The sequence below is a fragment of the Danio aesculapii genome, chromosome 14 (assembly GCF_903798145.1).
Source record: "Danio aesculapii chromosome 14, fDanAes4.1, whole genome shotgun sequence".
Classification (NCBI taxonomy): Eukaryota; Metazoa; Chordata; class Actinopteri; order Cypriniformes; family Danionidae; genus Danio; species Danio aesculapii.
In genome coordinates this window covers 1,566,332-1,580,240 of record NC_079448.1, presented here as the reverse complement: position 1 = coordinate 1,580,240, position 13,909 = coordinate 1,566,332, and the positions used below count along the sequence as shown (strand labels likewise).

The 13,909-nt window shown below is 35.7% G+C and overlaps 1 protein-coding gene across 1 annotated transcript; it reads right to left on the bottom strand.

The window, feature by feature from the left end:
* Positions 1 to 1,060: 1,060 nt before the first annotated feature.
* Positions 1,061 to 7,730, bottom strand: si:ch1073-303k11.2 (LRRN4 C-terminal-like protein). The gene is made up of 2 exons (XM_056472438.1): positions 7,635 to 7,730; positions 1,061 to 2,238 (listed from the first exon to the last, which is right to left on the bottom strand). The coding sequence occupies exon 2, from the start codon at positions 2,229 to 2,231 to the stop codon at positions 1,515 to 1,517; it is 717 nt and encodes a 238-aa protein (XP_056328413.1). The 5' UTR covers positions 2,232 to 2,238; positions 7,635 to 7,730; the 3' UTR covers positions 1,061 to 1,514.
* Positions 7,731 to 13,909: the final 6,179 nt, after the last annotated feature.

Sequence of the window (13,909 nt, the reverse complement as noted above, 5' to 3'; positions counted from 1 at the left end):
TATAGTTTAACAATATATTAAAAGGAAAACAGCTATTTTGAATTGCTGTATTATTTCTTTACTGTATTTTTGTTATTCATAATTATTATTCATATATTTTTGTCATTCATTATTTAGTGATTCACTGGTGTGTTTTGTAGTTTATTTACAGTTGTGAATTGCATTATTGGATCTTGATCTTCTCTGTTGACTATTGATGTTGAAAATTAAATTCCGCAGTTTAACAGAGTGACTTTTCTTGACATTTAACCATTTAAAACAAGATATTGCATAAGAAATAATAAACTTTACAATTGCTGGAAGGTTTTAATACAATGTTGTTTCAGATTTGGAGAAACCCAGCTTATTAAATGAATTAAATTAAAATGACATGTTTAACCCATTGGTTAGGGTCGACCCAATGCTGGGTTAAAAAAACACTACATTTTTTATAGTGTATTTATATTTATAGTCTGTAAAATAACAGAAAAGCTACTGGTAGTTTATTAACAGTTTGTTTGTACCATTATTTACAACACCAACCCAGACAATATATCACTTCAAACTATTAAAAATGCCAATAAAAGTCCCTTTATTAAACTTTTTCAACATCAAAAGTTGCATGGAAGATCAAGTTTCATAATGCATTTAAATAAATAAGCATAAAAGCTTGAATCACAAAAATACAGTGCTCAGCATATATAAGTACACCCCTCACAAATCTCTCTTATAATTCATATTTTTAATAGGAAGCTACAATATTATATTTGTGCATGTACATTAGATTAGTGAGTGCTGAAGCCAAATCTGGAGCTAATCTAACAAAATAACTTACGATAACGCTCCAAAAACTAGCACAGTTAAATTTATATGTCATGGAAAAATATTAAATACAAATTTAAAAAAGAGGAAAAATCAACAGAAGCAAAAAAATAAATAAATAAATAAAATGAGTTGAAATGTTTTATAATTTTTAATTTTTTTTGCAATATTTTGCTTGAATTTAATTGTATTATCTTTCAATTTCTAAATATGTTTATAGACTAAAATATAATTTTATTAAATATATCTGTTTAATAAATCAGTTTAATTTAAATGCACCAAAATATATAGCCTAAATTCACTGAAAAATAGATAAAAATGTTCATTTTCAAAACGGGGTGTGCTCAATTATGCTGAGCACTATATAGACAACTATTAAAGGGAAAGCTCACTCAAAAGTAAAAATTCAGTCACCATTTGAAGATGTTTTGAAAAATGTTGGAAACCCATAACCATTGACTTCCATTTGTTTTCCTACTATGGTTGCCAATGGTTATCGAATCCTAACATTCTTCAAAATATCTTCTTTTGCGTTCAACAGAACTGTTAACTCTTAAAGGTAAATAAATAAGTAAACTTTAATTTTTGTATGAACAATCGCTTTGATAGATTATTTTACAGCGTTGATGATCAGTTTTTAAAATCTTTAGAAGCTTCTCTCACTGATCATCTTCTCATTTTGCAGCTTGCTTCATTCCTCCCATTAACTGAGTTCACAGAACTCCATCATTAGAGTATGAAGGATTCCCGAGACCCTCCGCATCCCCCATCCCACCCTTCCTACACGTCCTTTTCCTCCAGAGAATCACAGAAAGCGCCAGAAGGAGCAGAAAAAAGCCGATGCATCCTGCGATGACCCCAGCGCTCAGAGCCGCGTGATCCACCTGAGGAGCCTCATATTGGGTGCAGGACTGTTCGCTGAGCCCTGCTTCATTCCCAGCCGCCACACACACAATCTGCCCAAATTTAAGCCCGGGGATGACACCGCTTCTCAGATGCTCTCCAAAAGTCTGCACGCTGTTTTTTTCATCCTTTAGTGAGACCTCGTAACGTGTGACTGTGGATCGAGGTGCGCACCAGAGTACGGACACTCCTCCACCGGAGCCCGGCCGGAGCTCCCGCAGATCTGGAGGTTCAGGTCTCTCCTGCGGGCCGGTGAGTCCCGGGCACAGACAGCCGGTTTGGGCGGAGATAACATCACAGGGGCTCGTTTGTACCGCGCACGGGTCGTAATCACACGGCCTGCGGATTGCACGAGAGATGGTGAGTCCTGGAGCCAGAGGAGAGTGTGTGGTGTGTGTGTTTATATCATCATAATCGTCCTCCACCTCGATGATGCGTACACGTGTGTGATGCTGAGATGGGCTGGCGGAGGTGGAGCGCACCGGCACACACACCTGGAGGAGCAGGAGGAACCACAGCAGAAACATCTCCAGCCTGGATGGAGGAAATCTGGATTAGTGTCAATAGTTTCATTGCATAATATTTTTACAATAACAATACAAAAATAATCGCAGGATCAATGCAAAATAAATTATGTATAACATTTATTGTACAATAGTGAAGTATGCACTACTGCGGTTATTTGGTTAATCTTGTTACAGTATAACTCACGAAGGTCATGATTTGCACATGTTACTTTATATTTCTTTATTTCACATTCGTCTGAAATATAAAACGCTGAGGAAGGCATTGAGCCGAAACGTTTGTGTTTTATTACTCAGCACAATTTGATATTTCATTAATTTATATATATTTATATTTATTTATGTTAACACCAACCCAGGCTCAACGTAAATACGTTCCTCAGGCTGCATTTTTGTGAAACTTAAAATACGCCTCTCTGGGTATGTTTTGCTGGACAATTTCAAAGGACAAATCCACTAGAGGGCGCTGTCTACATAGTTGCGAATCTGAAATATATCACTTAGGGATTGTTTTGTAAATTTCAGATTGCAAATCCACTAGAGGGCGCTGTCTACATTTTTGTAAATCTGAAATATGGCACTTAGGGTTTGTTTTGTAGGACATTTCAAATGACAAAACCACTAGAGGGTGCTGTCTACATAGTTGCCAATCTTAAAGACATTACTTAGGGTATGTTTTGTACGTTTTAGTTGACAAATCCACTAGAGGGCGCTGTCTACATAGTTACGAATCTGAAATATATTACTTTGGGAACGTTTTGTACATTTCAGGTGACAAATCTACTAGAGGGCGCTGTCTACATAAATGCGAATCTTAAATACATTACTTAGGGTACGTTCAGTATGTTTTAGTTGACAAATCCACTAGAGGGCACTGTTTACATAGTTGCGAATCTGAAATATATCACTTAGGGAACGTTTTGTACATTTCAGATGGCAAATCCACTAGAGGGCGCTGTCTACATAGTTGTCAATCTTAAAGTCATTACTTAGGGTACGTTTTGTATGTTTCAGTTGACCAATCCACTAGAGGGCGCTGTCTACATAGTTACGAATCTGAAATATATCACTTAGGGTAAGTTTTGTACATTTCAGATGACAAATCCACTAGAGGGCGCTGTCTACATAGATGCGAATCTGAAATACAGCACTTAGGGTATGTTTTGTACATTTCAGTTGACAAATCCACTAGAGGGCGCTGTCTACATCATTGCAAATCTGAAATATATTACTTAGGGAATGTTTTGTACATTTCAGTTGACCAATTCACTAGAGAGCGCTGTCTACATATTTGTGAAGGTTGATGTCATCATACTGCCCCCTAGTGTCCATTTCACCTATAAACGATGATGTATGTTTAAGTTTGTTTTTGTGGTTTGTTTTGTGGCATTTATTTCCAATGAGCCTGTGTTGATTAATACACCAATGTGTTCTTCACAATAAGAAACAAAAATGTTGTTCCAATAACTGGTCACTGAGAGGTTAAAGGAAGTGAAAATGGTTATTGTACGTTACTGTGTTTTTAAAACCTTTTTAAGCGATTTGTACTATGAAACCCTTACGAAACAGTATATGGCAGAAACCAACGGTCATAACACATATAATTTATTATTTTACTTAATTTTTTAAAAAGTTTTTATCTACATTTATAAGTACATTTTTAGTTTTAAAACTATTTAAGGTGATTTTGTTTGTCATTTTATTGATATATTTTAATACAAAGGTCTTTTAAAAAAATTAATTAATTCATTTTCCTTCAGCTTAGCTCCTTTATTCATCAAGGGTCGCCACAGCGGAATGAACCACCAACTATTCCAGCATATGTTTTACATAGCAGCTATTCCAGCTGCAACCCAGTACTGGGAAACACCCATACACACTCATTCACACACACACACACGCACACACACACACACACACCCAGACACATACTCATACACTACGGCCAATTTAGTTCATCAATTCCTCTATGGCGCATGTGTTTGCACTGTAGGGGAAACGCGGAGGAAACCCACACCAACACGAGGAGAACATGCAAACTCCACACAGAAATGCCAACTGACCCAGCTGGGACTCGAACCAGAGACCTTAATGTTGTGAGGCCACAGTGCTAACCACTGAGCCACCGTGCCGCCCTGTCTTTGTTTTTACATTACTATAATAATAGATTAATAATAGATTACTATAATAGCATGCTGCAAATGTCATTTCGTTTTAAGTTTCCAGACATTTTCAGTCCGTCTCTCTGAGAGTTTGGGTATATAGTAGCCCAACGGCTCCTTCTGGACAGAATTAAAGTCAAACTAAACAGCAGATGTATTTTTACACAGGACACACACTGCGCTGCTCACACACACATCAGAAAGGAATGAAGCTAGAGGCTCAAATTTACTGTGGGAACCTGAAGAAAAGGGGAAGAGGAACAGACTGATGAATACACACACACCAGCATTGAACGAGGAACCCAAGCCATGTGCGTGTGTGTGTTTACAGTATATGTAACTCTTTTTCAAATATTTTCCAAGTGCAGTTTAGCATTACTCATTCATTCATTCATTCATTTTCTTGTCGGCTTAGTCCCTTTATTATTCTGGGGTCGCCACAGCGGAATGAACCGCCAACTTATCCAGCATATGTTTTACGCAGCGGATGCCCTTCCAGCTGCAACCCATCACTGGGAAACACACATACACACTCACTCACTCTCATACACTACGTACAATTAAGCCTTGCCCATTCACCTGTACCGCATGTGTTTGGACTGTGGGGGAAACCGGAGCACCTGGAGGAAACCCATGCCAACACAGAGAGAACATGCAAACTCCACATGGAAATGCCAACTGACCCAGCCGAGGCTCGAATCAGCGACCTTCTTGTTGTGAGGCGACAGCATACCTACTGCGCCACTGCGTCACTATAGTGTCAGAGTTATTACAGTTAATTAAAAAGAAAACACAAATAAAATGATAACTATTAGGGAAATAAATTCACGTTTCCGTATGTATATACACAAATCAATAATGAAATATTAAACAAAATATATGTAAACATTTAATTTATTTTAAATTTAGTTCAAAATGATTTATTTCAGATAGTTCTCATTTTTGTTTAGGTTCATTTGATGTGCTAAAATATCAAGAGAAAACTATGAAAAAATATTAAAATAATAATAGTAATAATAATAATAATAATAATAATAATAATAATAATAATAATAATAATAGTAATAATAATAATAATATTAATAATAATATTAATAATAATAATAATAATAATAATAATAATAATAATAATAATAAAAATAATATTAATAATAATAGTAATAATAATAATAATAATAATAATAATAATAATAGTAATAATAATAATAATAATAATAATAATAATAATAATAATAATAATAATAATAATAATAATAATAATAATAAAGAGATAGTTTAAGCAAAATTGAAGTTTTTATTCAAACTATTAAAAAATGTAATCAAACTTTTTATTCTATCATTACAATGTCACAAAAGAAGATATTTTGAAGAATGTTTTGATTATTTTGATTATTTTAATTTAGGTTTACTTGATGTAGTAAAATGGACATTAAAAGAGATCACCATAGTAAGCAATTAAATAAATAAAACATTCATTCATTCATTTTCCTTCAGCTTAGTCCCTTTATTCATCAGGGGTCACCACAGCGGAATGAGCCGCCAACTATTCCAGCATATGTTTTCCACAGTGGATTCCCTTTCCAGCTGCAACCCAGTACTGGGAAACACTCATACACTCTCATTCACACACACACACTCATACACTACAGCCAATTTAGTTCATCAATTCCCCTATAGCGCATGTGTTTGGACTGTGGGGGAAACCGGAGCACCCGGAGGAAACCCACACCAACACGGGGAGAACATGCAAACTCCATACAGAAATGCCAACTGACCCAGCCGGGACTCGAACCAGCGACAGTCTTGCTGTAAGGCCACAGTGCTAACCACTGAGACACCATGTCGCCTCTAAATAAAACATAAGTACAAATATTATAATTTATATACTAAAGGAGATATTTTGAAGAATGTTTTAACAAAAAAAATGTATTTACATTTTGAGTTTAAATTACTTGATGAAAAGTAATTAATAACAAATATATGTGTATCATTTACAGTTTCTTCTGTTGAAAACAAAAGAAGATATTCTGAAGAATGTTTGAAACCTGTAACCACTGACTTCCATAGTAGTCCCTCATATTATTCATATCACTAAATGATAGATCAGTATATATGGACATATTTAGAATCATCCTACATGCACGTTTATTCTTATGCTCAAGTTTTCTCGCAGTATAGTGTTTGTGAACTTCCCCTATTATCCCCCCCATAGTTTTATATCAGTAGACCAGTCCACTGTAAAACCCAATAAGTTAGGGCAACTCAAACCATTTGAGGAAACCAATAGCAACAAACAATTTGAGTTAAAAAACTACTCTATATGAGTACTGTGAACTTACTCCATTTAAGTTGAAGTAATAAGATATTTAATTACCGTATTACCTTCAACACTGAGTTCAAAACTCGTTTCAATTTAGTAGAATTAACTTTCAGTAAATTTTGAGTTAACTACACTCATTTCATTTGATAGAGTTTACAGTTGGGTTTACAGTGTAGATATAAATCTATGGACATATTTATTTATTTATTTATTTATTTATGCTCACACACTACTTAAAACGAGCTTGAACAACATAATTCTTGAGCTTTTTGAGGGACAACTTAATAGTTTTATGTTAAATCCACTTACATTTGTTAAGTTAACTTAATCTATTTGTGTAGGGACGACATGAATGAATTATATAAATAATACAATAATCCTACATTCACACTTTTCCTAATACTTCAAGTTTAATCAGAGTCTTAAAGCAGTTACCCCTAGTGTTTGGGTGGAAATGGTTCCCATGGTAATAAACACACTATAATAGTTCCTACAGTTATTCAGATCATCAAAGTAAGCAGTCGAATAAATAAATAAAACCTATCTGCAAATATATATAAAAAAAACACACAAATTGTTCATCCAAAAATGTTATTTCTGTCATCATTTACAGTTTCTTTCTTCTGTTGAACACAAAAGAAGATATTTTGAAGAATGTTGGAAACCTGTAAACATTAACCTCCATAGTATTTCCCCCCATCAGTAAATCAGTAGATATAAATACAGGGACATATTTGGAATAATCCTACATTCACACTTTTCCTCATACTTCAAGTTTTCTCAAGTTTACTTCAAGTTACCCCTAAAATGTTTGGGCAAAAACAGTTCCCATGGTAATAAACACCCTATTATAGTTCCTACACTAATTCAGATCACCAGAGTTAACAGTAGTGGAGTAAAACAGGACTTAAAGGATTCTCCTACCTGTTTGAGTGCAGTGTGAATACTCCAAGTCTGATCTTCTCTCTCTCCGCAGACAGATTTAGTCTCAATCTAATGCATTCTTTCCTTCACCTTCTCTTTTCCGTGGGCTGAAAATCCCTCCCTCTGTCGTCCGCCCTCCTCTATCTTATGTTCTCCCCCTCCGCGTCTCTTTCTCTCTCTCCCTCTTCTCTTTTCAGCTTTGTTTGTGAGTTTTCTGCCGCTCTGCATGCTAATTCTCCAGCAGGAGACGTGCTGGAACTCATCTGGAGATCAGCAAGCGTGTGCAAATGAGTTCATGTCTACAACGTTTGTGCATGGTAAACTGTCAAGGATGAAAAACGACCAATCAACACTCAGGAACTTACATCGTAGCAAAGTACTACAAGTTTTGACTCCTAAAAAGTATAAGCATGACGTAAATTTCATCAAACAAATAATAAAAAACACATTTAATTTTCTTTAAACAAAAAAAACACATATTAAGTGACATTTTTGGTCTTTTTTTGGACCAAAATCCTCTATTTTTATTCAGGAGGTTTAAAGGTACATGCTTTATTTTCTTCTTTTTACAAAAAAAAAAAAACAACTATTTCATATTTTTTATTTATTTTATTTGTTTTAAATTTAACATTTGGGTATTTTGGGATTTTTTGTTATTTGTTTTGGAATTTACTAGATAGATAGACATTGATGACTGATTTTACACCATTTATCATGCAATAAAGGTCTGAGTTAACTCCAAAAAAACATTATATAATTAAAAAAAAAAAACTAATAATATTAAATATTAAAATAATAACAATAACAATAATTTTATCCAAATCCACTAGAGGCCGCTTTAAGATCTCAAATTTCTCTCATGAGGGCCATTTACAGCTGCTGTTCTCACACAAATCCACCAGAGGCCGCTGTCGACTGACTGACTGACTGACTGACTGACCCACCCTCCTCCTTCCCTAAACCCAACTGATAGCGTTTTAAAAAGCAATCCAGAAAAAGAAAAGCCCTCACCTGATTTTTAAAATAATATTTAATATTTAATGTTTAAAAAAATATTAAAATAATAACAATAACAATAATTTTATCCAAATGCACTAGAGGCCGATTTCAGATTTCAAATTTCTCTCACGAGTGCCATTCACGGCTGCTGTTCTCACACAAATCCACCAGAGGCCGCTGTCGACTGACTGACTGACTGACCCACCCTCCTCCTTCCCTAAACCCAACCGATAGTGTTTTAAAAAGCAATCCAGAATCAGAAAAGCCCTCGCCTGATTTTTTACCACGTTTTCAGATTTTACCATTCTCACCCTGTTATTTACTTCTTTATTTTATTTTTTGGCTTCTGTTTTTGTCATTTCTGAAACCATTTTTGTCATTTTTTTGGAATTTAGTTTTGAGTAGAGCATTATTTAATTAGTTATTTTTAAAAAAATCATTGCGTTTAAAAAAAAAGCTAATAATATTAAATATTATAATAAGAATAATAATAGTAATATACATATTTTTATTATTTTGTTTTACAAGAACAATTTATTTTAGTTATTTGATTCACTTAAATGTCAAATGTTGAACCCAGGCTCATTCTGATTACGTACCCCTATATACATTTCTAGAGAGCGCCAAATACATCCCAGGAGCTACGTTTTTTGCAGTTTTTGTTTTCACAAATCCACCAGAGGGCGCTGTGTACGCTTTTACAGATCTCAGATTTCTCTTACGAGTGCCATTCCCATCTGTTGTTCTCACGCAAATCCACCAGAGGCCGCTGTCGACTGACTGACTGAGTGACTCACCCTCCTCCTTCCCTAAACCCAATCGACAGTGTTTTAAAAAGCAATCCAGAAAATGAAAAGTCCTCGCCTGATTTTTACCACGTTTTCAGATCTTACCACATTCTCACCCTGTTATTTACTTCTTTATTTTATTTTTAAGCTTCTGTTTTTGTCTTACCTGCTTTCTGAAACTGTTCTTCACTGGACTTGAACCCCGTCGTAGTGGTCAACTCCTCTCTGCGTCTCAAGTCAACCAACATACATGGCGAGCTACTGGACAAGCCTGAAAAAGATCGGGGTCACCGCTACTGCTAACCACTGAGCCATTGTGTTTCTCAAAATACACTTTCATGTCTTAAATTTGTTTCCGTTTTATTTTATTTGCTTTTAAAATTAGTTTTAAGTGTAACATTTGGGTACATTTTTGTCACTTGTTTTGGAATTTACTAGTAAGTTTTGAGTAGTGAGCAGTTTTGTGTAATGAATTAATTAATGAATTAATTCCAAAATGACAAAAAAAAGAGTTAAAAAGAGAGTAAAAAAGTTTTGTTTTACAAGTTATTTGTTTCCTTCAATTGTCAAATGTTAGTTATTAACACTTCAAAATGTCACATGTAATTTTTTGTTCTTTTTAGTGAAATTTAACAATGAGTTAACCCACTGACTTCATGTTTATAATCATGCTCAAAGCATCATGTACTTAATTGTTTAAGGCAGTGTGTTCACTCATGTTTTTTGGAGTAAAGTCAACTAATCACTTTTTAAGCAATTGCTTAGTTCAACCCAGGCTCATTCTGAAAACGTACCTCTACAGACGTTTCTGAAGACCGTGAAATACCTCCCAGAGACATGTTTTTCTGCTGTTTTTGTTTTCGCGAATCCACGAGAGGCTGCTTGTGTACGCTTTTTGAGATCTCGAATTTCCCTCACGAGTGCCATTCGCGCCTGCTGTTCTCACGTAAACCCACCAGAGGCCGCTGTCGACTCACTTTTGGACAGCCTTTTTGACTGACTGAGCGAACGATCAGCTGACCCACCCTCCCCCTTCTCAAAACCCAACCAATTTTATCGATTTGCCCGCCCACCCACTTCCCTAAACCCAAACAACAAAAAAGCAAACCAAAAAAAGGAAAGCCATCGTTCGATTTTGTTTACCACGTTTTTAGATTTTACCACATCCTCACCGTGCTATTTACTTGTTTATTACATTTTTTGTATTCTGTTTTTGTCTTACCTGCTTTCTAAAACCGTTCTTCACCAGACTCGAGCCCGGTCGTCGTGGTCAACTCCTCCCTGCATCTCAAGTCCGCTGGTGTACATGCTGTGCTAATTGGACAAACTGGTTGCAGCCAGAATACCGTCCATACGGAGGTAAGCGCAATCAGCTGGTAAGCGTGAAAAGAAATGGCGTCACACCCCACCATAGCGTTCATTTAAAAAAAAAATTAAATGCAGCCATACGTAATTCGCCGAAACGATTTCGCAGACGTCTCCAGAAGCGTCTGTAGGGCCACGTTTTCAGAATGAGCCTGTGTTGGTTTGTTTGTTATGATTATGGGGACTCCCACAGTTTCAGTTCCTTTTGAGTTGTTGCCCTGGTCACTGATTATGCTCACCTGTGTGTGCTTTATTTTCTCATCATCATGAGTATTTACACTCTTTTATCAGTTATTGTCTATGCTTTAGTGATTTTGTTGTTTTGCTGATATTCTACCTGTTGGATTATCTTTTTGTTTTGGATTATGGAATAAATAAACCAACAGTATCTGGATGCAGCCTTTATGATGCCAGCTGAGACTGCATCATTCATCGATGCAATGTCAGACACAATGCACTCAAATGGAGCGAGTGACGTCACTGTGAGGGGTAGGGTAAGGGGTGGGGTTAGGTGAGCCCATTAAGTGAAGTTTAGTTATAAACTAATTTGGAGAGGATCACGTGCTTATGATTGCTAGCGGCTGGATCCGCATTATCCAATTCTCGATGCACCAATCAGACGACTCCTAAGCTGCTACAAATACCCTGGGTTACGTACCACCGCTATCTTCGTTTTGAAGAATCCCCCCTTCCACCCCTACTCCTCCTTCTTCCTAGATGGGTGACACGGTGGCCCAGTGCTCAGCACTGTTGCCTCACAGCAAGAATGTCTCTGGTTCTAGGCTTTACCAAACCAGCAGACATTTCTGTGCGGAGTTTGCATTTTCTCCCCGTGCTCACGTGGGTTTCCCAGGGTTCCTCGGTTTCCTCCCACCATCCAAAAAACATGCAACATAAGTTAATTGACTAATCCAAACCGGCACTATAGACATGCTCCTAGTAAATGGTTATCTCTCGAGAGCAATCACTGGCTGTTCATTGGTTATTACAGCAGGGGAGTTCTCCAGATCTACCTGAGCTCAAACTCCCCTCTCGCCTTACAACAGGAGGGAGCCCCGGGCTCCAGGATCTTATGAGCTCAGGGCTCTCTCCCAGGACAGAATGCCAAACAAGCTTATATTGCAATAATAATGCAATATTTTTAATAATTAATGCAATAATAATTAATCATCAGCTGAGTGTGAACTCTTGAAAAAGCATTAGATGCAGCTCAGATTGCACTGCACCAGGTCTGCATCCAGACCCATCTCAAATAAACACAGTTCACTCTTTCATCTGCTTGTTTGACGTCTGACTGTTTCAAAGTAAATCAATTTTTACCCTTTCACTGAATAATTACTGTTGACTTCATTTTTGCGTGTCAGAAGTGTGTCGTTTTTTGGTCAGAACTAATTCTCTGTTTGCATTTAAAGGGACAGTACATGCAGAAATGTTAATTCTGTCATCATATCCTCACCCTCCACTTGTTTTTAATTTGTTTGAGTTTCTTTCTCCTGTTGAACACAAAGGAAGATAGACTGAGAAATGCTGGAACAAAACAAAGATGTATTTTTTTCTTCCTAAACGGACGCCAATACCTACTTTTCCCCCCAGCATTCTTCAAAATATCATGCTTTGTGTTCAACAGAAGAAAGAAATTCATAAAAGTTTACAACCACTTGAGAAAATGATGAGAAAACGCTGGGTGAACTGACCCTTTAATGAGGTGAAATGACATGATATGGGCTCAGAGATACTGTAAGAATACTCTCTTGTGCTTGAACTCTTCTTTTAAAAAGCTCTTTTTATAGCAGAAGCTGTAATGTGGACAGCCTGAGCTCATTATTATTTGCTGTTGTCCACATTCCTCCGCTCTGTGTGATTGTGTATGTCCAGCAGAGCGTGAGCCATGACACACAACAAGACGCCTGATATTCCCATTGACCCTCATTGTAGAGAGTTCCAGAAGGAGGGGAAGAGGAAACACGACCTTATATGGGCATGCCAAGGCTTTCATCAGCTTTTAAGAGCACAGAGACTCTGTGGTGAAGTCTAGAAGGGATACACACATCATTTTTGTGATATTGTACAACAATATTTAATATTTTACATTACTGTAAGGGTTGGGGTTGGGTAGACATTAATAAAACACAATTATTGGGTAATTTAATAAGTAATTTAATCAATTCTCAATAACCTCCAGCCACAGCTGTATCCCTTCTAGCAACAACCAGATTCTGTTTGTTCCCTTAGCAGTGAACATCCCTAGCAGACATCAGCCTCATTACATACGGACATATTTAAAGTCACATTACACCCTCTAAACAAAAAGTACAAGCATTTACTTACACTTAAAAACAGCCAATGACTTCAATAGTAATATTTTGTTTCCACTACTGATGTCAATAGATGTTTCTTCCAGCATTCCTCAAACTATCTTCTTTTGGGTTCAACAGAAGAAAGAAACTCAAACGGGTGTGTGATGGGTGAGTAAATGATGACATAATGAACTATTCCTTTAGTTTTTTATGTTAAAGCCTAATTTATTAACACATCTGTTTAATTGGTATTAAATAAAATGGCTTAGAACCAGAATAAATCAGTTAAGCATGAAAAATACATCAAATGTGTATAAATAAGTATAAAAACACATTTTAATGCAATATTAAATGAATTCAAATGTATAACACACTGCATTTATAGATGAAAAACATAGCAATGGTTATAAACACATTCAGTTTATGCCACTCTTATACATGTGTGTGTGTGTGTGTGTGTGTGTGTGTGTGTGTGTGTGTGTGTGTGTGTGTATACTTCTATAATATTGACTTTTTATTTACACAAAATTAAGTTAAATAATATTATACATTAATAATAAAAGAAGCTAAATAACATTAAATATTATATTAATAAAATACTATTTTAAATACACAAAATTAAGTAATTTTTAGCTTAAAGTGACACTTAAAGGCTTAATTATAGGTTAATTATGGTAAAGTTACATTAATTAAGCAAGTCATTGGACAACAGTGATTTGTTTTGTTGCCAAAATATAATAATATAAATATTGGCAAAAATAGGATAATAATATTGACCCCAAATGTTAAAAAAAACTGTAATAAAATGTGTAAAATAAAAAAAAAT

Excerpts from the sequence above, each read along its gene's own strand:
- si:ch1073-303k11.2 (XM_056472438.1), bottom strand. The coding sequence starts at position 2,231 with ATGTTTCTGCTGTGGTTCCTCCTGCTCCTCCAGGTGTGTGTGCCGGTG.